We start from the raw sequence: 25,328 nt of genomic DNA on the forward strand, positions 1-25,328 counted from the left end.
ATCATGTACACACACATATGCGGACATCTCAAAGGTGTCACAGTTTGGCATTTAAATCCAGTCAAATTCACTGACATTGCTGGATAATTGCATATTCGCTGACAAATGCGGTATAAATATATATCCAGCAGCTGCACAACGTATCATTTTAAAGTTTCTGGTAGTTGGAAATTTAACATATCTATTTACTTTACACAACTCATAATTTAGTAAACAATGACACGAACATTGCATAGGCAGAATTAGGTTCGATAATCTCAGTGTGATGCAATTTAGGTACTTTTTTTCGTTACTGTCTTTTCTAGAGCTTATTGAAACGTATGTTGTGGACAATTTTCAAACCACTGTCGCAAATGCTAATAAACTTTGATGACTTTTTAAGCGCCAACTGTCACGCGGTGACCGACTTCACATTGCGGGAGTTAGCCAGAAAAAATGAAGTGATGAGTCTCCAATGAAGCTAGCGCCATTCATAACGGGCAAGTGAAAATGTTACCATTAACTTCTTCAGTGAAAGAATGTCTTCTTCAGTGAAAGAATGTCTAGATCCTTGGTCACACACCTTCAATAACTGTACACAGAAAACGTGGATGGAAACAGGAAGTTGACACAAATGATCCGGTTTTCGGGCATCATAAAAAGTCCTTCCACTTAAAACGAAAATGAAACCGTTATAACACCAAATACTACTAAGAATATATAGACTTGTTTTGTTCAATTAACACTTATCATTTTCGTCAAATGGGCACATTCGTCGAAAAAATATTTTGAAAATGAAACACACAGGTTATGGGTTGACGAAAAGGAAGACGGTGCAGAAAAATGCATACGTTAGTATGTACTAGTACATGCAGACAGAAAAATATCGAATGTTAACAACTTCCTGCATTTGTACTACACAAAGATGCACCAATCTCAAATAGCCATATAAAAAATTATTGTACAATTCCTCCACTTGTGAGCACACAGTACACTCCAACATTCACGTTCTGTTTGTCACACAACATATTTCATTCCCTCCAGATCCAATTTAGTCGCCTTTTACACGTATCTGTTACTGTAGATGAATTCCTACCCGGATCTTCACCGGTACCTTATGACAAGGACACATGTAAATACATCATAGCCCGCTAGTACATTTCACTGTTTTCTGACCCGTAAAGGTCCGGGGTAGAATAGGCCTTCAGTAACACATGCCTGCTATGAAAAGCGACTATGCGACTAACGGAATCGGGTGGTCAGACTCGCTGACTTGGTTGACACATGTCATCGTTTCCAAGTTGTGCAGATCTATGCACATGCTGTTGATCACAGGAATATCTGGTCTAGACTCGATTATTTACAGACCGCCCCCATATGGGTGGGATATTGCTGAGTGTGGTGTAAAACTAAACTCACTCACTCTATACGGATGTTGTTTTATATCAGCAACACAGAGTCCCAGGCCGCCCTCCCAAGCATCATATGGTCTCCGCGTTCTCTGCTCCAATCAATGCTCGAAATGAGGAAGTAGTTCAACGTGACGTACATAACATTCCACTGTCATATCAAATGTGTACAGTTGGCATAAATTACAATCACAATCAAGCACCATGAGGCCAAAACAAAGCAAAACACATGTCACCGACTCCAATAATCATTGCACAGTCATGTTATACGGACGTTCTAACTGATCAATACTCTCTCTGGAAATAGAGCTCATTGCGCTAAACTGTATATGGTCATCGATGTTTATCTGAGTTTAGACTTTATGTCGAATCAACATTATTTCAGCTATATAGGAAAGAGTGAGTGAGTGAGTGGCATGTGAGTATGATTGTACACCGCTTTTAGCACCACACGTTGCGCTCATGTGGACACTGGAACCTGGGTCTTCGGTGTGACGAGCGAACGCTTTATCCACTAGGCTAAACTACCGCCCCGGGAAAGAGTGAAGCCTACCACAAAATGGTTGGATCTTCTTCAGCTCAGGAAATTCGGTTTGCTTGAATCTGCTGTATTCACATTACACAAACAAATCATTTACAATAAAACGGTTTTCTGTTTTCTAACATCATTTTTTGCAGGATATAGTTACAGGAGAATCCAACGGGAATTTGCCTATGGTACCAACTGTTTAGATAACCACCAAGTCAGTAATTTGCCATACATTCCTACTATGGACTATGGAGCATTTGACATGCTCTTTATTGAACACTGGTTTGTAAACAAAACATTACATAATTTCAAATATTTTTCGGTCTGTCTTCATACAACTACAATGACTTTTCCTACTAACTATAAATGGATATTTTTCATAACAGCACAATAGTTACCTTTATCATTGATGTATTTCAAATGAAAGAGAGAGCCAGAAATGTTTAGGGGAGAATTCCGGTAGGCATAAATGGAGACACTTTTCCTTATTCCGTATGAGACGTTCCTGTATGGCTTTTGAATATTTAACCACCGGAAGTAAATAAATACGTGAAACATTGAACCAATTTACGTGACCCAGCTTATGAAATATATGCCTAGGATCGACCGGGATGATTAGTATCAGTCATTTATAAATATTAGAACCCCCTTCCAAATTTGAACTTATCTTAGGTTTACTGTGATCAGGCATTTCATTCCAACGATACTGTAAATAGTGATAATTTCCGGATTTTACCCTGCAAACCATTTCCGGTACGGGAATGATCAGATTCCCATTTTGACATAAAATTTTGACATGTTTCCCATTAATTAAACCTCCCCCTTATTTGACAGGATGTGGTTGGGTAACTATGAGTGTGATTGTTTGATGATGATATTGGGTCTCATAACCCTACTTACAGCATGACACGGCATTTTGCACACATCACTAAAGTTCAAGTTTCGGGCAGTGTGAAAAAGACATTGCCCAGTTCTTGACACAGTCACACGTCAACTGCATTCATGAACGAAGTGTTCATGGTTTTGGGTCTTCGTACGACATGTTACCCCAAGAAGGAAACAACATGACTGGTGGTAAGAAAGTGATTATTAAAATAACGGTCTGTAAGCCATGTGGTTTTCGGTACGACGTTATATGCACGCTCACTAAACATTGTGGACTGGGTTTGTGCCTTTGAGGTTGCAATGTGAAAATGTCACCAGATATGTCGTCTACCAGCTCTTCTGTCCAATGATATTCAGTAGTACACACCAGTGTCACTTTAACTGTCATTCTGTGAATGTTACTGATAATTCAACTTAAACCGTGTTTGTAATAATGAGGTTGTTATGTAGGTCAGTTGACCGTCATGTTTGTTATTTGTCAAATACTGGTTTATATCTCCGTTGAATAAATGAAGTGTCTGCTCCAGTTTAAGGTTAGTGGGTTATCTGACATGTGAACCACATTCTTCACAAATGTAGTCTACATGGACTGAACTGTGCATGTGTGGTAGTGACAATTACACCAGTAATTTACTATCAGTGGCACGTGAAAAGGTACGAGGATTTATGATTTAAGTTCATGCATGTAAAAAGAAATCCTTTTAATTAAATTCAGAGTAATTGGTAAAATCAATATTATCCTAAAAATTAAGATACAGGTGACTTTTACATGTTTAATGCATTTCTTACATTAGCATGACTGAAATGGAAGCTTTTCCAGAGGGTAAATGTGATTTTTTATTGTAATATATATTTTGTTGTGAATAGTGATCATGAGTGAATGCTTGAGGAAGTTTGCATATTGTTGCGGCATGGAGGCATAAAAAGTATTATCTCACAATCAAGGGTATTTCCATGAGTGATATGCATGATGCAGACTTGACCAATGTATTCATGATATGTTTCATATAATGATCATGCATACTGTTGAATTTCCTGATTTGTTTTACTTATCATCAGGAAACAGGAATTTAATGTTTTAATTGTTCAACATAATGTTACAAATACATCTGCAAATACAATGATCATGAATACAATGATCATGAATAAAATAATGGCTATAGTAATGAGTTGAACATGTCTTGAATAAACTATGTCCTACTCCCATGTACGAAAGAGATTGTAAATGTTGCTGTGTTGTTGACAGAGAACCTTATGGATTTCCTGACCTGCGGGGGATGCGGCAAAGAATATCCTCTCCACAACATAACAAACTTCATAGAACATAAACGACATGACTGCCTTGACTCTGGCACTCTTCCGGAAACACAAGGTCAAGGTAAACATATGTTTTCCTATTTTAAGTTGACACTGCCTACTGGCTCTATTGGTTGCCTACAGACTGTGCTAACTGCCTACTGGCAATATTGGCTGTCTATGGACCTTGCTAATTTCCTGCTGACTTCACTTGCTGGCTAACCCATTAAGATCTGGGGTCTTCAGCAGTCCATGCTTGCCACAAGAGCAGACTATACTTGCTGTAAGAAGGAACTAAGGGGATCGGGTGGTCAAGCTCGCTGACATGGTTGACACATGTTATTGGTCCAAAGTTGTGCAGACTGATGCTCATGCTGTTGATCACTAGATTGTCTTATCCAGACCTGACTATTTACAGACTGCTGCCATATAGCTGGAATGTTGCTGAGTATGGCATAAAACTAAACTCTCCCACTCACATATTCATTGACTGTCTATGGATTAGGCTGCCTACTGACACTATTGCCTGCGTATAGAATACGTTAATTGCCTACTGACACTATTGGCTGCCTATGGACTATGCTAACTGTCTACTGGCACTGTTGGCTGTCTATGGATTATGTTAACTGTCTACTGGCACTACTGGCTGTCTATGGACTATGCTAACTGTCTACTGACACTACTGACTGTCTATGGACTATGCTAACTGTCTACTGGCACTACTGGCTGTGCTGTTCTAAAACCACCAGCCACCATTTCTCATTGGACCAGCAGCTGGAGTTTTGCAACAATGCAAACACCATGCTTCACTCAGAGACCATGAATAAATATGATCCATTTTATGGTCTGCCTCAATATAGCACATAAATGAAAATAGCATGCAGCAATACTAGACAGATAACAGTCCCACAATCCAGCAGTTGATCTTTCAACAGTTAGCTGTAATCAGTGTTAATTAACAAGAATGTGTTGGTCATTTCTTCCATGTTGTGTACATGACTTATTACACTGATACTGATACTGATATCTTGTATATTTGACATGTACAACACTGCTACTGTGATGTTGTATATATGACATGTATAACACTGCTACTATGATGTATATATGACATGTACAATACTGCCACTGTGATGTTGTATATATGACATGTACAACACTGCTACTGTGATGTTGTATATATGACACGTATGACACTGCTATTGTGATGTATATATGACACGTATAACACTGCTATTGTGATGTTGTATATATGACATATAACACTGCTACTGTGATGTTGTATATATGACATGTATAACACTGCTACTGTGATGTTGTATATATGACATATAACACTGGTAGTGTAATGTATATATGACATGACACTGCTATTGTGATGTTGTATATATGACATGTAACACTGGTAGTGTAATGTATATATGACATGACACTGCTATTGTGATGTTGTATGTATGACATGTAACACTGGTAGTGTAATGTATATGTGACATGACACTGCTATTGTGATGTTGTATATATGACACATAACACTGCTATTGTGATGTTGTATATATGACATATAACACTGCTATTTTCAGGTCCAAAGGAGACAGTACTGTCATGCTACTCCTGCTCCCAAGAGTTCAGCACAGCCTGGGGTCTGCTCAACCATGTACAGATCTCTCACAATCTCAACATCTTCATCAAACGGGGGATGCTTGTGGGACAAAAGTCTCATCAACGCGACACAGAGAGGAAGGAGGCAGCAATGGATGACGACATGTCCGAAGATGATGACAAAGAAAACATGAAGGAAGAGAGGACAATGGTAGAAATTAACCAGGGGACAGGGAGGGTGACGGCGAACATGTCGCGGAACTGTACCAAGCTGGCGGCATCAGGGGGCACCACCATCTGTTGTAACAGTAAGGAATGCTGTGTTACAATTATACCTGGCACGCATGAGCGACCCAAAAAGTGCTGCAGTGCCGTTGTCCCGAAGAAACGGAAGCGACACATGGAAGAACATATGAACGGTGAAGGTGACAAAGAGCAGACAGAGGGACAGGACATGATGGAGGAACAGGAAGACCCAGATAAGGACTGTGATGATGAGAATGAATCTGACAATGGTGATGATGGGGATGAGGGTGATGAGAATGTTAGTCGAGATGCTATTTACATTGACTTTCGACCACGGGACAACGGGACAGGGAAGCCATCAGATGAGAACAGAGATGAGCAGATTGATAGTGATCAGTCATGGGGAACTGTGGAAGTTCGTCAGGGCAGGGCTCAGGAGGAGGATGGTGGTAAGACTCAGTGTTCCTCAGAGAGCAGTGATACTCACTCTGATCAACCTATTTTCATGCAGCGCGGGATGACCTTCTCAATCCCTGTGTCCTACTCTTCTACCTCCAACCCAAACAGCAGACCAACTGTTCCTGAAACATCCAGTCCTGTAAGATCCAATCCCATGGTGGCATACAGCCTCCCCCCGCAGACAACGCTCTCAGTTGGAACATCAAGGGTCATGACCATTAGCTCCAAAACTGGGCCCTTTGTCATGGGGACCCACAAGCTTGCCCAGGTCCTCCATCTCAACACTCAGGACAGTGGAGATGCTGAATGTGCCCGAGAAGCACCTGCTGAGGATGAAGAGGAATCTCGGTTGATGATTGATATTGACAGTGGGCAGGAGGACGAGGGAATGGACAATGATAATGATGGCTCCCCAGAAAAGGGTGGTGGCAAGAAACGGAGGTACCCAACATCTCGGCCATTCAAATGTGACCAGTGTGAGCATGCTTTCAATCAGAGGATTCACCTGAAGAAGCATATGAGTAAACATACAGGTTAGTGAACACTTAAGCAAACCCACAGTGTTGTTTATGCTTTGGTAAAAAACTTGGCTGTTCACATGCTTGCTTGTTTTGACTGGAGTAAACATAAGATACAAATAATTAAGTGGCTACAGTACAGAAGACTCCTAACAATGATGAATCTTAATGCTGATCTCACCATTGGTGTTTTTATCAGGTACATATCATGCATCTTATTTTTGTTATGTCATACAGGGCTCCAGATAATTTTTCAGGAGTATGTACACCTTATTGTTTCAGTTTAAGAGTACTGGGAAAACTTAGGAGTACTGACTACGGAATGGAATTTAATGGAGTATCAGTAATCTTGTGCTTCAATTCATATATGCACCACTTCAATGCTACTTTTGTGTAAACAAGTCAATAAACAATGCAACTATATTTTTCAGATGAATATGTCTGTAAATGTTTCTAAGACTGTACACCATTGCTATGGTGCATGTTTGCTGCGTTTTATAAATTATCTCCTGCTGCATGGTGCATATGATTTATCTGTACAAACACCAGTACGGCCCTTGTCTGGAGCCCTGGTGATATCCTGCTGTAATGATCATGGTCAGTCAGTTGTATACATGTATGTCCCTTTTCGAATATGTTGTGAATGACATGGTTCACTTTTATGTGTCTGTGCCAGGTGTAAAGCCGTATAAGTGCCATCAGTGTGACTACTCTACAGTGGAGCGTAGCCATCTCAAGGTCCATATCAGGATCCATACAGGTTAGTGACCCCAAGGTCCATATCAGGATCCATTCAGGTGAGTAACCTCAAAATCCATATGAGGATCCATGCAGATGAGTGACTTCAAGGTCCATATTACGATCCACACAGGTGAGTGACATCAAAGTCCATATCAGGATTCATAGGGGAGAGGAACCTCAAGAACTGTGGCAGAATCCATGTAGGGGAGTGAACCTCAAGGTCTGTTGCAATATCCATACTGGTGTCTCTAACAGGATCCATACAGGTGAGTCACCTCAAGGTCAGTTGCAATATCCATACTGGTGTCTCTAACAGGATCCATACAGGTGAGTCACCTCAAGGTCTGTTGCAATATCCATACTGGTGTCTCTAACAGGATCCATACAGGTGAGTCACCTCAAGGTCTGTTGCAATATCCATACTGGTGTCTGTAACAGGATCCATACAGGTGAGTCACCTCAAGGTCTGTTGCAATATCCATACTGGTGTCTGTAACAGGATCCATACAGGTGAGTCACCTCAAGGTCTGTATCAGAAGCCTGACCTTGATCATGATAAGAACTGCATGAACATTCAGATCACAATTACATAATTCACAAGTTATGTTAGGTATATTCTCAGTTTATTTGTTGTACTCTCCAGGTGAGAAGCCCTTCAAGTGTACATTTTGTGAGTATGCCACGGCTCAGAACAGCACACTAAAGATTCACCTCAAGAGACATCATGGCGGGAAAATGTTTGAGTGTCAACATTGTAGAAAAAAATTTACACAGAGAAGTCTGCTTCAAAGTCACCAAGAGGAGCATCATAAAGCACGTGGTGTCTGTGAACCAACGAGACAGGCTCTTAGTGGCAGTACAGGTCAAGTGGCCCATCAGATGATAGTATCCACAAGTGCTTTAATTAGTTCTCGGACCTCCACACAAACAATTGAGACAGGTGATGCTTATCAGAGCGATACAGATGCACAGCCAGGGCAGAGTGAAGCTGGCCAAGGACGAGGTTCAGCTGCTGCTCACTCATAGAAGAGAGCAGCATTATGGCCATGGAGTATACTTATTCCTAGAGAGTAATCTTCAGGCTATATTGGAGTAGCTGAAATCTGCTGCTAATACTATTTCACTCTAAGTGATTCATGTTATCTAATACAATGACATAACTAACATAATTATACCACAACAGTGACACAAGTCACATAACTGTAACATCATTGCCAAGTCACATGGCTTTACCAACAGTGACACAAACAACAATGGCAAAAGCCACACAACGACACAGCCCACTTGACTGTAACATCATTGCCAAGTCACGTGGCTTTATCAACAGTGACACAAACAACAATGGCAAAAGCCACACAACAATGACACAACCCACTTGACTGTAACGTCATTGACAAACCACATGGCTGTAACAACACTGACACAAACAACAATGTAACAACAATGATAAAAGCCACATAACAATGTGTCAAAGACAATTGGCTGTAACAATGATGGCAAGCTACATGGCTGTAACAGTGACACAAGCCATATAAATGTAACAACATTGACGCAAGCCACATGGCTGTAACAAAAACAAGCCCACATAGCTAAGGCGTAACAATTACACATACCACATGGCTGTAACACACACACGCCACAAGCCACATGGATGTAAGTAAATATTGACATGGCTGTAACACAGCATTGACACGAGCTACATGGCTGTTGCAACAGTGCCACAAGACACATGGATGTAACACCAGTGACACAAGCCACATGGCTGTAACACAACAATGACACAATTCACATGACTGTAATAACAGTGACACAAGCCATATGACTGTAACACCAGTGACACAAGCCACACGGCTGTAATAATGACACAAGCCACATGACTGTAACAACAGTGAAACAAGTCACATGGCTGTATGAACAGTGACACAAGCCATATACCTGTAACATAACAGTGGCATGCCACATGTCTGTAACAACAGTGACACAAGACCCATAACTGTAACACAACAAGGACACAAGCGATATGGCTGTAACAAAAATGACACAAGCCACATGGCTGTAACAACAGTGAGAGACACAGGACACATGGCTGTAACACAAGTTACACAAGCCACATGACTGTATGAACAGTGACACAAGACACATGGCTGTAACAACAGTGACACAAGCCACAAGGTTGTAGCAACAGTGACACAAGACACATGGCTGTAACTCAACAATGACATGACTGTAACACCAGTGACTCGAGCTACATTGCTGTAATAGTGACACAAGCCACATTGTTGAAACACAACAATGGTGAGCCACATGGCGGTGACAATGCTAACAACAGTGACACAAGCCTCACAACTGTAACAACATTGACACAAGCCTCACGACTGTAACAACAGTGACACAAACACATGACGGTAACAACAGTGACACAAGCCATATGGCTGTAACAACAGTGACACAAGCCACATGGCTGTGACACAACAGCGACATAAGGCACACACCTGTAATACAACAATAACACAAACCACATGGCTGTAGCATAACAATGACATGTCATAATACTGTAACACAACAATGACACAAGCCTCATGGCTGTAACACAAGCCACATGATTGTAGCAAGAGTTGTACAAGCCACTTAACTGCAACACAAGCCACATGGCTGTAACAACAATAACACAAACCACATTGCTGTAACATAACAGTGACACATGCCACATCTCTGTAACACAACCATGACACAAACATCATGGCTGAAACAGCATATTGACACAAGCCACATGGCTGTAAAAGTAACACAAGCCACATGGCTGTAACACAACAGTGACATATCCCACATGGCTGTAACACAACCATGACACAAACATCATGGCTGTAACAGCATACTGACACAAGCCACATGGCTGTAAAAGTAACACATGCCACATGGCTGTAACACAACAGTGACATATCCCACATGGCTGTAACACAACCATGACGTAAACATGGCTGTATCAGCATACTGACACAAGCCACATGGCTGTAAAAGTAACACATGCCACATGGCTGTAACACAACAGTGACATATCCCACATGGCTGTAACACAACCACGACGCAAACATCATGGCTGTAACAGCATACTGACACAAGCCACATGGCTGTAAAAGTAACACAAGCCACATGGCTGTAACACAACAGTGAGATATCCCACATGGCTGTAACACAACCATGACGCAAACATCATGGCTGTAACAGCATACTGACACTAGCCACATGGCTTTAAAAGTAACACAAGCCACATGGCTGTAACACAACAGTGACATATCCCACATGGCTGTAACACAACCATGACGCAAACATCATGGCTGTAACAGCATACTGACACAAGCCACATGGCTGTAACACAACCATGACGCAAACATCATGGCTGTAACCGCATACTGACAGAAGCCACATGGCTGTAAAAGTAACACAAGCCACATGGCTGTAACACAACAGTGACACATGCCACATCTCTGTAACACAACCATGACACAAACATCATGGCTGTATCAGCATACTGACACAAGCCACATGGCTGTAACACAACAGTGACATAATCCACACAAATGTAATGCAACAATAGCACAAACCACATGGCTGTAACAACACAAGCCACATGCAGTGTTGCATCTGGGCCATGTGATTGTGGGATGTACCCCATTTCATATGTCCCTCATGCAATTTTACCAATATTATGGGGGAGTAATCATCCCAAAATATTTATACTCTTGCAGTAGGGTGAAAAAAAACCCTGCGCAACCTACCTGGACATTTTTAAAAAAAATATTTTCCAATGTTATAGACACTGCAATTAATGAAAAAATATATCAGTGATCAGTGACACTCATTCATGTATTCAGTCGGAAGAGTCACTTCTCATTTACTGATACAATCGGAAAATCTCATTACATTACGACTTGCTCGCTGAAAGCTATTTTATCTGAGGTAAATGCTACATCAAGAACATTCCGAATATGTAATGACATCCGCAGTTGATGTTTCCGCCCAAGTGAATAGCGAGTCGAAGTTGAACTTTTTGTTTGCTAGATTTCAAGTTAGAGAACTTATCAAAATGTCCAAAACAAAACGAATAACTGAATTTTTTAGGACTTTGGTGCCAAATAAAAATTCCGATGATATTGAGAATGAACTTTCAACTGATGGACCGGTAAGTGAAGCACAGTCAACGACCGATTTTGATCATTCTGATGTGGCACCTTCTGAAAAGAAAGCCAAATGTGAACCAAAATTTCAGGATAGGTGGAAAAAAGAATATTCGTGGCTGGCACCATCAGTTCCACACATATTCCTGTGCTTCAAATACTCATTAAAACCCGGAAATTGGCCAACACTTGATGTTTATCTCCTAATAGGATAGACCCAGCAGTGGTCAACAAATTAATGATTATCCAGCTGGAGGGAGAACCCTCCCCTCCAAAAACATTGACTTTGATAGTGCCCAAAGTGTTTGGAGGAGTAAGAGGTCCAGAAGAATATATTCTCATTGAAAGGTAACACAGTGAGACTAAATAACATTAAACTGTCAATTAAAAACTATTCCCTATTTTCAAGACTTGTAGGTGTATCATGTTTCTTGCAGATCATTGATTAATTCATTAACACAATTTGAGAGTACTCCCCAACTTTCATGAATGAGATGGGGGACCTCCCAACTATTTGCCTAAACCTAAGCCTGGATGCAGCAGTGCACAGTAACAACAGTGACACAAGCTACATGACTGTGACACCAGTGACACAAGCCACATGACTGTGACACCAGTGACACAAGCTACATGACTGTAACGACAGTGACACAAGCCGCATGACTGTAACACCAGTGACACAAGCTACATTGCTGTAACAACAGGTAGCTGTAACATAAGTTACACAAGCCTCCTGGCTGTAACATAACAAAATAAGCCACTTGTCTGTAACATAACAGTTACACAAGCCTCATGGCTGTAACATAACAGTTACACAAGCCTCATGGCTGTAACATAACAAAATAAGCCACTTGTCTGTAACAACAATTACGTAAGCCACATTGCTGTAACACAACGACACAAGCCGCATGAAACAAGCAACAGACTCAAATGACACAACTGTACAACAATACCATAGTTGATAACGTCTCATTTCTTGTTGCAAACAAATAGCTCACCTTTGATATTATTGATCCATGTGTTTTTCATTGGGCATGCATGTAATATCATTTTATAACGTGTACACTATACTACTCGAAAGAAGTTAGGGACAACCCAGTTGTTTTATAGTACCATAGTTCCCTCATGCCATGACAAATATTGTACTATGAAAGAATCTGGCGGTACACCACTTGTTTTGAGCAGTATAGGAAGCCAGTGACGGTCAGTCAGTTAAATACCTCATAAGAAACTTATATAAGCTGTATCCCAGATGTATTCAAATATGACAAATCAATATTTCATATGTAATATAAAACTACATGTATATAATGTGCAATTTCATCCTGACAGGGACCCGTGAAGGTCCCGGGGTAGAATAGGCCTTCAGCAACCCATGCTTGCCATAAAAGGTGACTATGCTTGTCGTAAGAGGCGACTAACGGGATCGGGTGGTCAGACTAGCTGACTTGGTTGACACATGTCATCGGTTCCCAATTGCGCAGATCGATGCTCATGTTGTTGATCACTGGATTGTCTGGTCAGACTCGATTATTTACAGACCGTTGCCATATAGCTGGAATATTGCTAAGTGCGACGTAAAACTAAACTCACTCACTCACTCATCCTGACAGGAGTGAGTTGGCAAACACTAATTCAGGATAGTTTGTTGTGCAGAACATTTTCTCCATTTCTGCCAATGTTTGATTTGCAATACAAGCACTTCAGTCTGGACATAGCACTACTTAGTTCTTAGTTATGTTTAGCAGCCAGTGTTCCTCTAGCACAGATGTCAGCAAGAGTCTAACTCCTGACATCATCGTCTACAGTGCTGATTCCAGTATGGAGAAATACAAGCAGACGGCCATTTATATTCTGTTGGAGAGACCTTCATATTGTTTTACTTCTTAAATACTGTTTCCCAAACTGTCAAAAGAAATCGTTTTTACATGTTTGATATGAGAACAGATATGAAATCGATCATTCATTAGATATGCTGAATTATCTGTAAAATAGTATTTCATGACTTCCTCTTTCAGATACAGATTTTGTATGTCAGGCAGACAAATATCAAGTATGAATTAATAGTTCCAGGCATTTATTTCCAGAATATAATACAGTCCTCCCTTGAAGGGTTTCATTAGTGTTTTCTCTTGTCCTCCCAGGGAGAAATTCATTCTGCGCTGTTTAATAGTCAGCCCTAACATCTTCACTCGTGTTATATCTACCACATGCTTGTTACTGACTGTCTTATATACACACTCTGAGGTGTTCGAATTTTCCTTGTTCAAGAACACCTGGAACCTCAGCAGAATATTTATCATTGGTTTTATAGTGGCATGTGTTATTGATGAAAACATCCAAAATATTAGAATGCTGTTTCATTTCTGTAACTTTATATTCAGGAGACAGTAGTGGGACGTAGTTGTTCATTATTGTGACTGGTCATGCATATCATCAATGAAAATGTCTGTCCAAGTTGAGCAGATGAAGACCCAGTCCAACAGTGTGATCTTCATGCTCAAGCAATCTGTGATGCTGTCACATGGATTACAGACAGCCCAAGCACTATGATTACCAGCTCAGGACTCCTACTGTTACACACGGATGATACGATAGCCTAGTAGTTAAAGTGTTCGCTTGTTATGCCAAGACCCAGGTTTCATGCCCCACATTGGTGCAATTTGGAAGCCCATTCCCGGTGTCCGCTACTGTAATATTTGCTGGAATATTACTAAAAGTAGCGTAAAACCATGATTATTTATCTAGTGCTGTGTGTAAAACCGTGCTTATTTATCTAGTGCTGTTATGGACATGTGTATCTAATATGATTAGATTTGTGTCAGATTGTTCTGGTGTCCAGTGTTTGATCCTTTTATCAATGCATATATACTGTGTATTTGTATGTATTAAATACAAAGAACTAAACTCTCTTGTTTTTTAACTTCTTCACTCATCTTGGGATGCTGGTTTTCAGCAAGTGATGCTTGTCATAATCAACAACTAATGGAAACCACATGGCCAGATTCACTGACTTGGTTGACACGTCATCGAAGTCCATTTGAATAGATGTTCATTCCGTTGATCACTCGATTCTCTGGTCCAGACTTCATTTTTGCCGAATACTGCTTTGGTGGAATGAGCACATTCTATCTGTTGGGTTGCTCCAGCATGCAGGGAAATGAAGCACAACACTTACATTTGTATCATGGTCAAGATTTATTATTATTATTATTATTATGATATTACAGAAAGACCCTGGAATGAGATACATTTGACACAAAGTTTAATGAATGTTGAAGCTCTTATCAAATCTCCAGAGAAACAAAATCAACTGTGTTGCTCCCAGCTGAGTGGAGGTTATCTTACAGAATCAACTAGTGTTGGACAGACAGTTGACATGTGTATATTGATAAGACAGAGGTTACAGATACATATGTGTGGACACATGGAATGTTCTAGATGGGATAACAAAATATCACCATGGACGTTATACATGACATAACTGAAGACTGTATAACACTCAATATTATACATAATTTACAACTTGGGTGAAATATCAGAAAAAAACTTAAACAAATTATTTCATTAACATGTACAGTTTGGATCATTATATATGGCTTGGTGTACCACACAATGTATGGCATAAGCCCTAAACCCAGCCAGATATCACTGCTGGTTACTTCCAGATGTTACCATCCCAAAATGGATTTAGCCAGACCAGACCATCCAAAGCTGATAACTCAATATTTAGTTACTCTGTTTTGAGCATTGAGGTTGCAATACGATATTTAGTGTTCAAACAGTAATTGTCAGGTTAAATGCAAATAGCAGTTTAACAAGAGATTTTAAGATATGGTGAACTTACTCAGATGTACTGAACATGTAACCTGAAATGTTTACAGACCATCTGGTCGGCTAGCTGTAAGTTTAGGCCATCTGTCAGAAATCTAATCCATCTCAGGCGTTGAATGGGGCTTATTTCATACACAGCTGTATATAGTTATTGACTTTTATAACATATATTGATAATAATGAGAGGTAGAGCCTCCCATACATGCTGCATCAATGGATACGGTTCTGCCTCTTAAAGTTAATACAATTCAAGTGCAATTATTTGTTTTTAATGATGCTATAATTTTAATTAATAATGTTGAATATTTACTTTTCAATAAACAGTATATTGCATGCACACATAAAACAGAAATCAAAACCGAAAAAAGATTTGCCTTCTTCAGCATTTATTACATTTCAAAAGATAAGCTATTTTTAAGTTAGCTGGTCTTTAAACCCTTAAAGTGACATAGAATAGTACCTATCATGAACGAGCAGTTAGAAGTGTAAGTTTCAAGATGCATTTGAGTTTCATGCAATGTTAGACCAGTGACCTACATTCCTTCATGTGACCTTTACCTTGATACAGTCAAACCTGGGTGAAACTTACAGGAATCTAGCCAAACATTTTCAAATGAATTTGAAAAGCAAATTTTTCGACAAATATCCTCCAAAATATAACTATCATCAATATGTAAGACATTCCAAGAGATCAGACCATGAATTCTAAATAACATAATTCGATACAGCTAAGTTCCAAACGAGATTTGACTGCATATCCTTGTCAGGTCTGAACATCAGCCTCTATAATTAACAAGAATGCTGATCCTTTTATTCATGACTGAGGAAGAATTTCATCAAGCTGTGACACTATAAGTATTTTGTTTTCATGAAAAGTGACAATTATATGAAAACCACATTTGTCCCCAACTTGAGTATTATCATGTACACTTTTGGACCCTGTAATAAATTTAGTTTGTGAGATCTTCTATCAAACAAACATATTTTATTTTGATTGCTACAAACTTATCACATGTCGTCATCAATGCAGAAAGATTCTGATTTCCATAAATGACACTTTTAAGAATGAATTAGTCATATCCATGAACTTTGAAACTACACCATTAGCTGAAAGTATTCTACATATTTCTTGTGTTCAAGAAGAGAATCCATAAGTGATGTTTCATGTCACAGCCAGTCACTCATCCATGCCCAAGTCCTAGTCCCAAATATTTTATCAGTACACCATACATAGCTACAATAGCATGTTGTATTATGTATGCCTGTTCAGGGCTAGACTTGACACATCACAGCCATGACAAGGCATTATGTAATGTGTCTTGAGAGCACATTGCCGGAGTGTAAAGACACTGAGTTAAAGGGCAGCAAGATTATCAATATATATCCATGTTCAGGGCTGGTTTAAATCACACTGCTTTTCAGTACAGCATAAGTAAAATAAAAATATGGGAAACTTGTCTTGGTTTTTTTTTTTCATCTGACATGAAAAGGTCAATCAGTTTTATGCTCCTGAAAATGAACTCAAATCGGACTCTGAAGTATACAACTCAAGGACCCAAAAATGTAAAATAAAAAACCCACAAAGTATGATGTTCTTATGATGCTCAATAAAAATACATACATTTGTGTGTATTCTGATAAACAAAACTGTTCACACTACAATAACCAAGTTCCATACTAAAGATGTTGGCTGGCCTCTGGAATGACTATCCTAATGTAAGTGCTCACAATATGTTGTCTTTTATATATTATTTTTGAAATAATCCTTTCTGTTTTTACCTACTAATTTCTTTCTTGAATTGTATGTGTAATACACCTATGATCTCCAAAAGGAGGAGGATGATGATGATGATGATGATGATGATGATGATGATGATGATGATGTTTGTTTACCCTACAATAATCCTTTGACAGGTTCCATGATATAGATGTTGACTGGCCTCAGAGCTGCCCAACTTATTCACCATGGTGTCATGGAGGAGCCAAGAAATGAAGCACGTCTACTCATTCATCTCACATAAATTAATGCAGATTTTTACACTTTAGCTTACATTATATTGTACAGTTTCTCAAATGTCAAAACTGAATTAAATGTTTGGATGGAAAAGTCTCACTAGCAATGGCCACCGTTGTACACATCTCATTTAGTCAGTTATGGTATTAGGTATATAATTTGTGGATTAAAGACATCTGGTAGTCTCTATTCAGAAAATGTACGTACCTTTCACGATGAACATTACAAATCAACATGATTTGATAAAATGGTTCATATGAAATAAGAAACCCTCAGTCTTCTCTTACAGACCTGGTACACTCCATCACTCTAATCCAGCACTAAAAACTCAGAGCCAAGGAACTGTCTAACTGTCCAGACTAGTTGCATAAAAGAACCATTAATAACACTAAACATTGCAGGCATTCATCTTTCAGAAACATAAATTCTTATTACAAACTTCATGAAGTGACATTAAGTTTTTAACCTACTGTAATTTTAATCTCACCTGTATTTTAACGTATAAATCTCATCTTCATCACTTCATGCATACAACACACTGACACAGGACACTCCAGCTCACAACTGTTTGAGTTGGAGAAATGCATACCAGTAGATTTCTTTAATGTGAAAGACTCAAAAACATGTTTGTGACAAACTGAAAAGTAAGAGCTAAACAAGAGAAATTCACAAAAAGAATCAATAAGAGTCATTTCAAACATTCACAAAATCATGTAAAATGACCAATCTGCCAGATATGAAATATGTTACAGACATGCTATCATTGTTGCTGTTTTCAATGTAGCTGTCTGCTTAACAGCCTTTTCATTCACCAAATAAAGGCATCAAAATATACTCCGAAATAATATTATACTTATCATTAAGAAGCTCACATCCATAAATTCTCACGTCTCTTCAAAATGCCATCAAAAGACTTCACAAAGAAATTGTTAAAAGGAGAGTTTAGATATGGACACAGAACATCCTAGAATGCCACAATATTACCATATTTCTATGCAGGTTCATAATCTCCCAGGCTAAAGAAAGAATACTCCCATGTGTGAGTCGGTACGAAAGATGAAAAATACAAGTGAGGATTTTTCAAAGGTGTGTATCATATACCGGTATCCTAGTTATGTTTGGGAGACTTTTAAACCCTAGTAAGGTTTTGATAATGTTTTTAAGTTTTGGACACATCCAATTTTATGGTGAATTCTTTCTTTTCCAAGGGAGTTTAGCTTTACGGAATGATGGAGGGTTTGGGGCAGTATTATGGTGGGATGTATAAAATCAACAATGTATATGTGAATGATTAAATATTGGAGAAAATATGTACAACATTGTTAACCTGATTGTAGCCATGAGATTACAGTCTATATATATTATTGGCAACACAACATGATACAATAATGCATATATAGGCAAGTGTAGCTACAATATCACACCAACAATAAAAACCACACACAGGAAATATTCACACTCACTCACAAACCTCATTCACACACTAATATACTCTTGTACTGTCCTAACACTGCACTTATCACATACATTTTCTACGACTATGTCACTGCATTCAAGGTGGGTGCAAAGGTCAATTGTGTGAACGTTCAGACAGTTGAAAGTTGATTTTTTAGGTTGCTGTTTTTCTCTGATCATTCCATCCTTCCACCTAACAAACAATTTTCCTTCCCTCAAGTTTTATACCCTTCACAACATCTGTCAGATCAATACATCAACCCCACTCACTCACAGTCAAGCCCTCTGCCAACTGTTGCAGATGTGACTAAAGGGAGGTAACTCCATCTGGCAAATGTGGCAGCTGGCAACACCACCAGCAACTTCAGCTTAAGATGGGGATTCTTGAAGTCTGTCACTCCATGTAATAATTTAATTATTAACATAGGATGTACCATATTTGTACTGTTCTTACTAAGTGCCCCAAAGTTTCCTTTTGAACACTTGTGTTCTCACATTTGCAATATTTCTGACTTTTGGGATAAAAATGATCAACATTACATTTATTACTATTATTACATTATAGTTGTCAAAAGGTGTACTGCATGAAAGATGTGCATAGTATCACCTTGCACTCACCTGTATTCTTGGAAAGAAAGTTCTCATTTTCAATAAATAATATAATCCATCATTTGACCTTGAAATGATATGTTACAATATTGACCAGACAACGGCAACATCTACAGTCTGTACACATGATATGTCCAGATATTAACAATAATAACAATGTCTAAAATAATTACATTCAAAAAAGCATTTGTTAAAATATCACCTCAGTTCAGGCCATTATACATGTCTAAAATATGTACACACATTTCAACACTATTGTGTATTTCTGCGGGTATATTGTGTAACTGGAACATCCAGTTCTCTCACCAGATCTGACCAGTACTGAACAGAACTGACTACAGCCATGAAAGCCATGACAGCCATGCCACATGTGATGAAGCTCAGGGTCAAAGGATCTTGTCAAAACTTCACCATTTGTCTCAGCCTCATTGTGACGCAAATTTTCATCAAAGATCAGCTTTCTGTCACCATCTGTTTCAGCTGCTTTGATCAACTTCCTTTTTATCTCAGAGTGAAATGATAAGGAATGAGGACAACCCAGGCTGCTGGAAGTTTCAGTAAACTGATACATAATCGAATTCCAACAACCCCAGCGACTCCTTTCATTTATGCTCTCTGAGTCACTAAAACCTGCAATCCATGTTCGTCACAACATCCGAACAGTGGAATGCCTGCACAATCATGACAGCCCTGATTATCACGACACACAGTCACATTTACTACTAAAAAAAAGGTTCATGAACACCTGTGTTTTTTCATATGACTACAGGTAATGTGCCATGGCCTTGACAGATTAACTTGAGTCTATAAAAAAGTGGGAGTTCTCTAACATATTTTAAGCAGCAAAGATACGAACAATACTGATTGAAACAAATAAAGGAGCACAAAGGTAAGACACAAGCCATCCTTCATATTCCCTGAACACACTCATTTTGTGAGTGATGGACACACTGTCATTTAGAAAATGGTCAAATGTAAGAAAGAAATCTCAAATATAACATAAGTTACAGTGTATAACACCGATTTCAAACAGCATTTCAGTGTCAGTATAACGGTGGAAGAAAGTGAAGAGGTCCAAGATGTTTACCACTTTTGTAACACTCATGACCTTGAATATTTCTGTCATGCTAAAGAAAGTACATTCTGCCAGGTGATTCCTGCACCTTAGATAGCTGGGAAACCTTCCATTTATGAAGTAGTGATCATACTTCAGTGGAAAGAAAAACAATGCTAAAAGATAAGTATGGTTCTCACCAATAATCATCAAAGGCATGATTTAAACTGCCATCAGCAGCTCCTGGCACTGAAAAGGGACATAACTGTACACAAGAACTTGCCTAGTTAACGTACACAGTTCTAAACTGCACAGTTTGTGTGCTCAGTGTGTTCTAAACACAATGTAGCATATTCTCTCTCATGCTCCATCATCGCAGGCAGTTGTTGACATTCTTCTCATGTAACTTTATTTCATGTTCCTTTGTTTCACTTCATCAGTATACTTCTGTTTATAGAACAGCAATGATACAGATCTGATACACAAGGATTGATACAGATCTGATACACAAGGATTGATACAGAACTGATACACAAGGATTGATACAGAACTGATACACAAGAATTGATACAGATCTGATACACAAGGATTGACACAGATCTGATACACAAGGATCGATACAGAACTGACAAAAAGATGACAAGATAGAATGGTGTTGGGGTGGAGTTTGGTTCTAGGGTGGTTGGAGAGATAAGTCTGTCCTTGCGGAAATGGATGGGTGACTTCACAAAGTTAGTTAGTCAGGGTAAGGTGGTGCTTGGACATCTGGTAAGACAGCATTGAGATGATGATGGTTGTGTATTGGGGTGTTGGGTGGTGCTGGGGGGCCAGAGGTTGATAGTGTTTGGGGGGTGCTGGGGGGCCAGAGGTTGATAGTGTTTGGGGGGTGTTGGGACAGCAATTGTCTTTGATGCTGGAAGTGGATGGGTGACTAATCAATGCAGGGCAGGGCAGGGCAGCTGGTAAAGGTAGACAAAAGGTTGGTATGGTGAGGATTTGTTTAGAATACAAGCACATTATGACTGGACAAACGCCAAACAGCTCAACTGTGACAAGAACCAACATATCATACTAACCACACAGACATTTTGTTTGACAGTAAATGAGATCAAGTTTCAATGTGTGAAACAGACTACAAAATGCCAAGGTTCCAAAAGAGTCTATACACTCACACAAAACTGCAAATACAACCACATTGTGAACACCAGGTGTTCTGCTCAGCAAACATATTGACACAACATATGTGTTACTCATTAATGAAAGCAATATAAACCATTAAGCTATATTGGAAATGACCACAGACAGTGTCCATTGTGGGGTTATGGCTAGGATCTACTGGACACAAAATGTACAGGTTAGGATCACTTCATCTTCATCTTCATCTGTCATCATAAAGCTCATATACAACACACAACAGCAATTCAGATAATATGTTACAGGTGATGTCATAATACAGTGTCACAGTATTGCACGTACCTTCTCGTATCATATACATTTGCTGGTTGATATCATGTTTATATTGACAGCGAGTACATGTACCAGCTGGGATGCTGCAGGACTTGTCACTCACTGGAGGATATCATGTCTACATTGTCAGGGTGTGTATGTACCAACCTACATGCTGCTTGGGTGATACTGGACTTATACCTCACCAATACAATGGACTGATAACAGTTTGATATCGGACTGATACAGGGTATATATAATACAGGCGATATGGGCTGGAATGTCTGGGGGATGAGACAAGGCTGACACTAGGCCTGTACAAGGTTGATGCATGGGCTTTCATCTGGCTTTAACTGGGCTCATAAGTGACACTGACCTTGTACTAGAGTGAGAGACTGAGTGAGTGAGTTGGGTTTTATGCTGTTTTCAGCAATATTCTAGCAATATCATGGCAGGGACACCAGAAACAGAACTGGTTCTAAACTGATACAGGACTTTCATGAGGTGATAAGCACTTCTGTAAGCATTAACACAGTACTGATATTGGAATTATCAAGACTATTACAGGAATATTAGGTTGCTTGACTAAAGCACTTAGAGAGGCAGACAGAAGGCTGATATGATCTGTAAGCAGGGCTCATCTCTGATACTTAAAACTGGGCTTACTTAAGGTTGATACATGGCTGAAACAAGGATAAAAGAGGGCTGTTGTCCGACCAGTACAAGCAGTGCTGACAACCAAACTATTACAGCTATAGTTTATTACAGGACAGACACAGAACTGTACTGGACAAATGTGTTTCCATGCTTCTCAAGAATAACATATTTACAGTAACAAATTCTTCGAGATGTTAACACATTCCACTCTGAACTGAAGTCACGCCTGGAGTCTGAAACTTACTGCACTGTCATTAAAACTATCTTAACATTAAACTATTTCCAGGTATCTGCCACTAACTCTCAGCCTCTATCTCAGCTAAGACCATCTACAATTAAGACATTTCCTTCCAAGAAAACTCAACTCACTTGTTGCATTAAAATATTCCTAAAATATACCTGTAAGATGTGAGGTGTTTTCCAAGTTCTAGGTGTAAATATATCAACTGTGGCTGAGCATCATACGCTGCCATTTTGAATGTTATTGGTGCGCCCCACACAGAAGTTTACATGTGAATGATTGCTGCGGACCTGCTGGGGTGCCTGTGACATCACTTCCTGCGAGTGAATATGTTGGAGATATTGGCCTTGGACGTCGTATCCTTGATGCGTGACATGACTCTGGACTTCATATCATCTGCTGCTGAACCCAGTTGATTACCTGGTGACGAGGAGAAGCCAAGGTTCCTGAAGCACAAACACAAACACTTAGTCTTTCACTAAAGTTTTTGCTAAGGGTTGACTTTCAATGGACACACAAAGCCTTTGTGAAGGCAGAAACTGACCAGGGTCCTGTTGTACAAACAACCTTAGCGCTAAGACTAGCTTATGTCAATGTTAAAGTACAGGAGTTACGGTCACCTTACGGTCACCTAAGATTGCTTTGAACAATGGCACAAAGGGGAGATAACTCATATTTTCATGTCACTCATGTTTGCTTCAGATGTGGTGAAATATCTAGACATACTCTGATGTGTAAAGTTGAAAGGCAAATAGTTGAGTACTAAATTCCAAATCATTTTATGGACATAACCTTTCTCATAAATGATTGTGTATAAGAACAAGAAAAGTATGAATGACTGACACACAAGTAGTTTGTGTCACAGTTTCTGAACCACACTAAATTCCAATCATGGCACTAGTAACATTCCTTGTGAAGTATGAATGGACACTTAGTCTCCTACCATGGTAAGTAAGATGAATTGTATTATTTTACCTGTCCCCTGGACGAGCTCCCTCCATCTTGGTCTCGTACTCACGGACCATGGATGCAACCACTTCTTCGTGGTCTGGAGCAATGATGGCCATGTCCTGCCGAAGACATCGGAGTCCGGGCAACATCGCCTCCTGGATCAGCTGGTCATTGAGGACTGCTTTGAGTTAAGGGAGACAACATCAACTGTGGAGTGAGTGAGTGGTTGAGTGAGTGGTTGAGTGAGGGAGTGAGTGATTGAGTGAGTGAGTAAGTGTGTGAGTGAGTGTGCATCATAATCAGGGAATATAAGCAGTGATGACTGGTTCCTGACAATCCTCAAAGGAGGTAACTCTGTACAACCCAGAACAAGCAACCCATGTAGCATGCTTCAGTCACAAAACACTGGCACTTGTTTGTTTCAGGTAAATATTTCCGTAAAGACTGTTGGTCTGATTCAGCCATGTATGAAATGACTGACCATTGACCTTGGACAGAGAACAGCTGACATATGTACCAAGAGAAGTGTATAGTGGAAAATATTGTAAGTAATTTCCTGATGGACTGTAAGAGTCAGCCAAGACATGCGAGGCGGTCAGATGTTTGATTACATCTTCCTGCCTGACAACACAACTGAATCACACTCATTATATTAACCACTGGTTTAGCTGATCAAGTTATTTACACAATGACTGGATTTACTGTTGCAATATATTGACTAACTAACAATTATAGTCATGCTTCAACTAAGTCGGAACCTATAGGAAAGAACTAGCTGACGTTACATGTTCGAATGTTCATTGCTTGCTGCGTCACTCAGTAACATGACACCTGAGTCTTGACAAGACTATCATCTGACTGATAAAGTGAGTAAACAATCCCTCCACAGGGGTATTAGGATGAAATCACCAGTCACTGAGCCTAACCACTTCATCTATCACATCTAGTAGCCATTGCTGTAGTCCCAGATTCCCCAGAGGGGGCAACACTGTGGAGGATACAACAACAAGACATGGCGCTGTATGCTTCAAACAGCTGCATGGCGATGTCCATCTTCTTCGTCTCATTGGTCACATTATTGTTGGCCATCGCCATTGCTGCCAGTCTGGGTAGAATAACTGAAACACAAGCCAACACAATTAGATGGTTATTTCGCTACAAATGGCATGTGATATAAATAAACATGCCTTATTTCTAAAAGTGGAAAGCTGTAAGTTGAGATTATTAAGTC

At 39.5% G+C, this 25,328-nt stretch overlaps 3 protein-coding genes across 5 annotated transcripts in view; 1 reads left to right on the top strand and 2 right to left on the bottom strand.

The window, feature by feature from the left end:
• LOC137258162 (TOX high mobility group box family member 4-like) overlaps positions 1 to 626 on the bottom strand; it is a 141,908-nt gene extending 141,282 nt beyond the window's left edge. The window contains exon 1 of one of the 3 annotated variants that reach the window (XM_067795732.1): positions 497 to 603. The gene's annotated coding sequence lies outside the window, so the exon portion shown is untranslated. Of the gene's footprint in view, positions 1 to 496 lie in introns of all 3 variants that reach the window. The other 2 variants (XM_067795733.1, XM_067795734.1) reach the window with 2 other exon arrangements.
• Positions 627 to 2,856: 2,230 nt separating this feature from the next.
• LOC137257532 (uncharacterized) lies at positions 2,857 to 8,687 on the top strand. The gene is made up of 5 exons (XM_067794858.1): positions 2,857 to 2,991; positions 4,049 to 4,180; positions 5,679 to 6,935; positions 7,597 to 7,680; positions 8,305 to 8,687. Exons 1-5 carry the CDS (start codon positions 2,958 to 2,960, stop codon positions 8,685 to 8,687), a joined length of 1,890 nt encoding a protein of 629 aa, XP_067650959.1. The 5' UTR covers positions 2,857 to 2,957.
• Positions 8,688 to 15,021: 6,334 nt separating this feature from the next.
• Positions 15,022 to 25,328, bottom strand: part of LOC137258996 (RAB11-binding protein RELCH homolog) — a 166,973-nt gene continuing 156,666 nt past the window's right edge. The window contains exons 25-27 of the mRNA XM_067796698.1: positions 25,099 to 25,215; positions 24,122 to 24,275; positions 15,022 to 23,592 (exon numbers count right to left, since the gene is read on the bottom strand). Coding sequence (XP_067652799.1) covers positions 23,457 to 23,592; positions 24,122 to 24,275; positions 25,099 to 25,215 — 407 coding nt within the window. The 3' untranslated portion in view covers positions 15,022 to 23,456. The remainder of the gene's footprint in view (positions 23,593 to 24,121; positions 24,276 to 25,098; positions 25,216 to 25,328) is intronic.

This window comes from Haliotis asinina, chromosome 12 (assembly GCF_037392515.1).
Source record: "Haliotis asinina isolate JCU_RB_2024 chromosome 12, JCU_Hal_asi_v2, whole genome shotgun sequence".
NCBI lineage: Eukaryota > Metazoa > Mollusca > Gastropoda > Lepetellida > Haliotidae > Haliotis > Haliotis asinina.

What these genes read in the sequence shown, in the direction of transcription:
- LOC137257532 (XM_067794858.1), top strand. Translation starts at nt 2,958, where the DNA reads ATGTTACCCCAAGAAGGAAACAACATGACTGGTG. An exon ending in AGGAAACAACATGACTGGTG is followed by an intron (nt 2,992 to 4,048) that starts GTAAGAAAGTGA and finishes TGTTGTTGACAG; the next exon opens with AGAACCTTATGGATTTCCTG. An exon ending in CCATATCAGGATCCATACAG is followed by an intron (nt 7,681 to 8,304) that starts GTTAGTGACCCC and finishes TGTACTCTCCAG; the next exon opens with GTGAGAAGCCCTTCAAGTGT.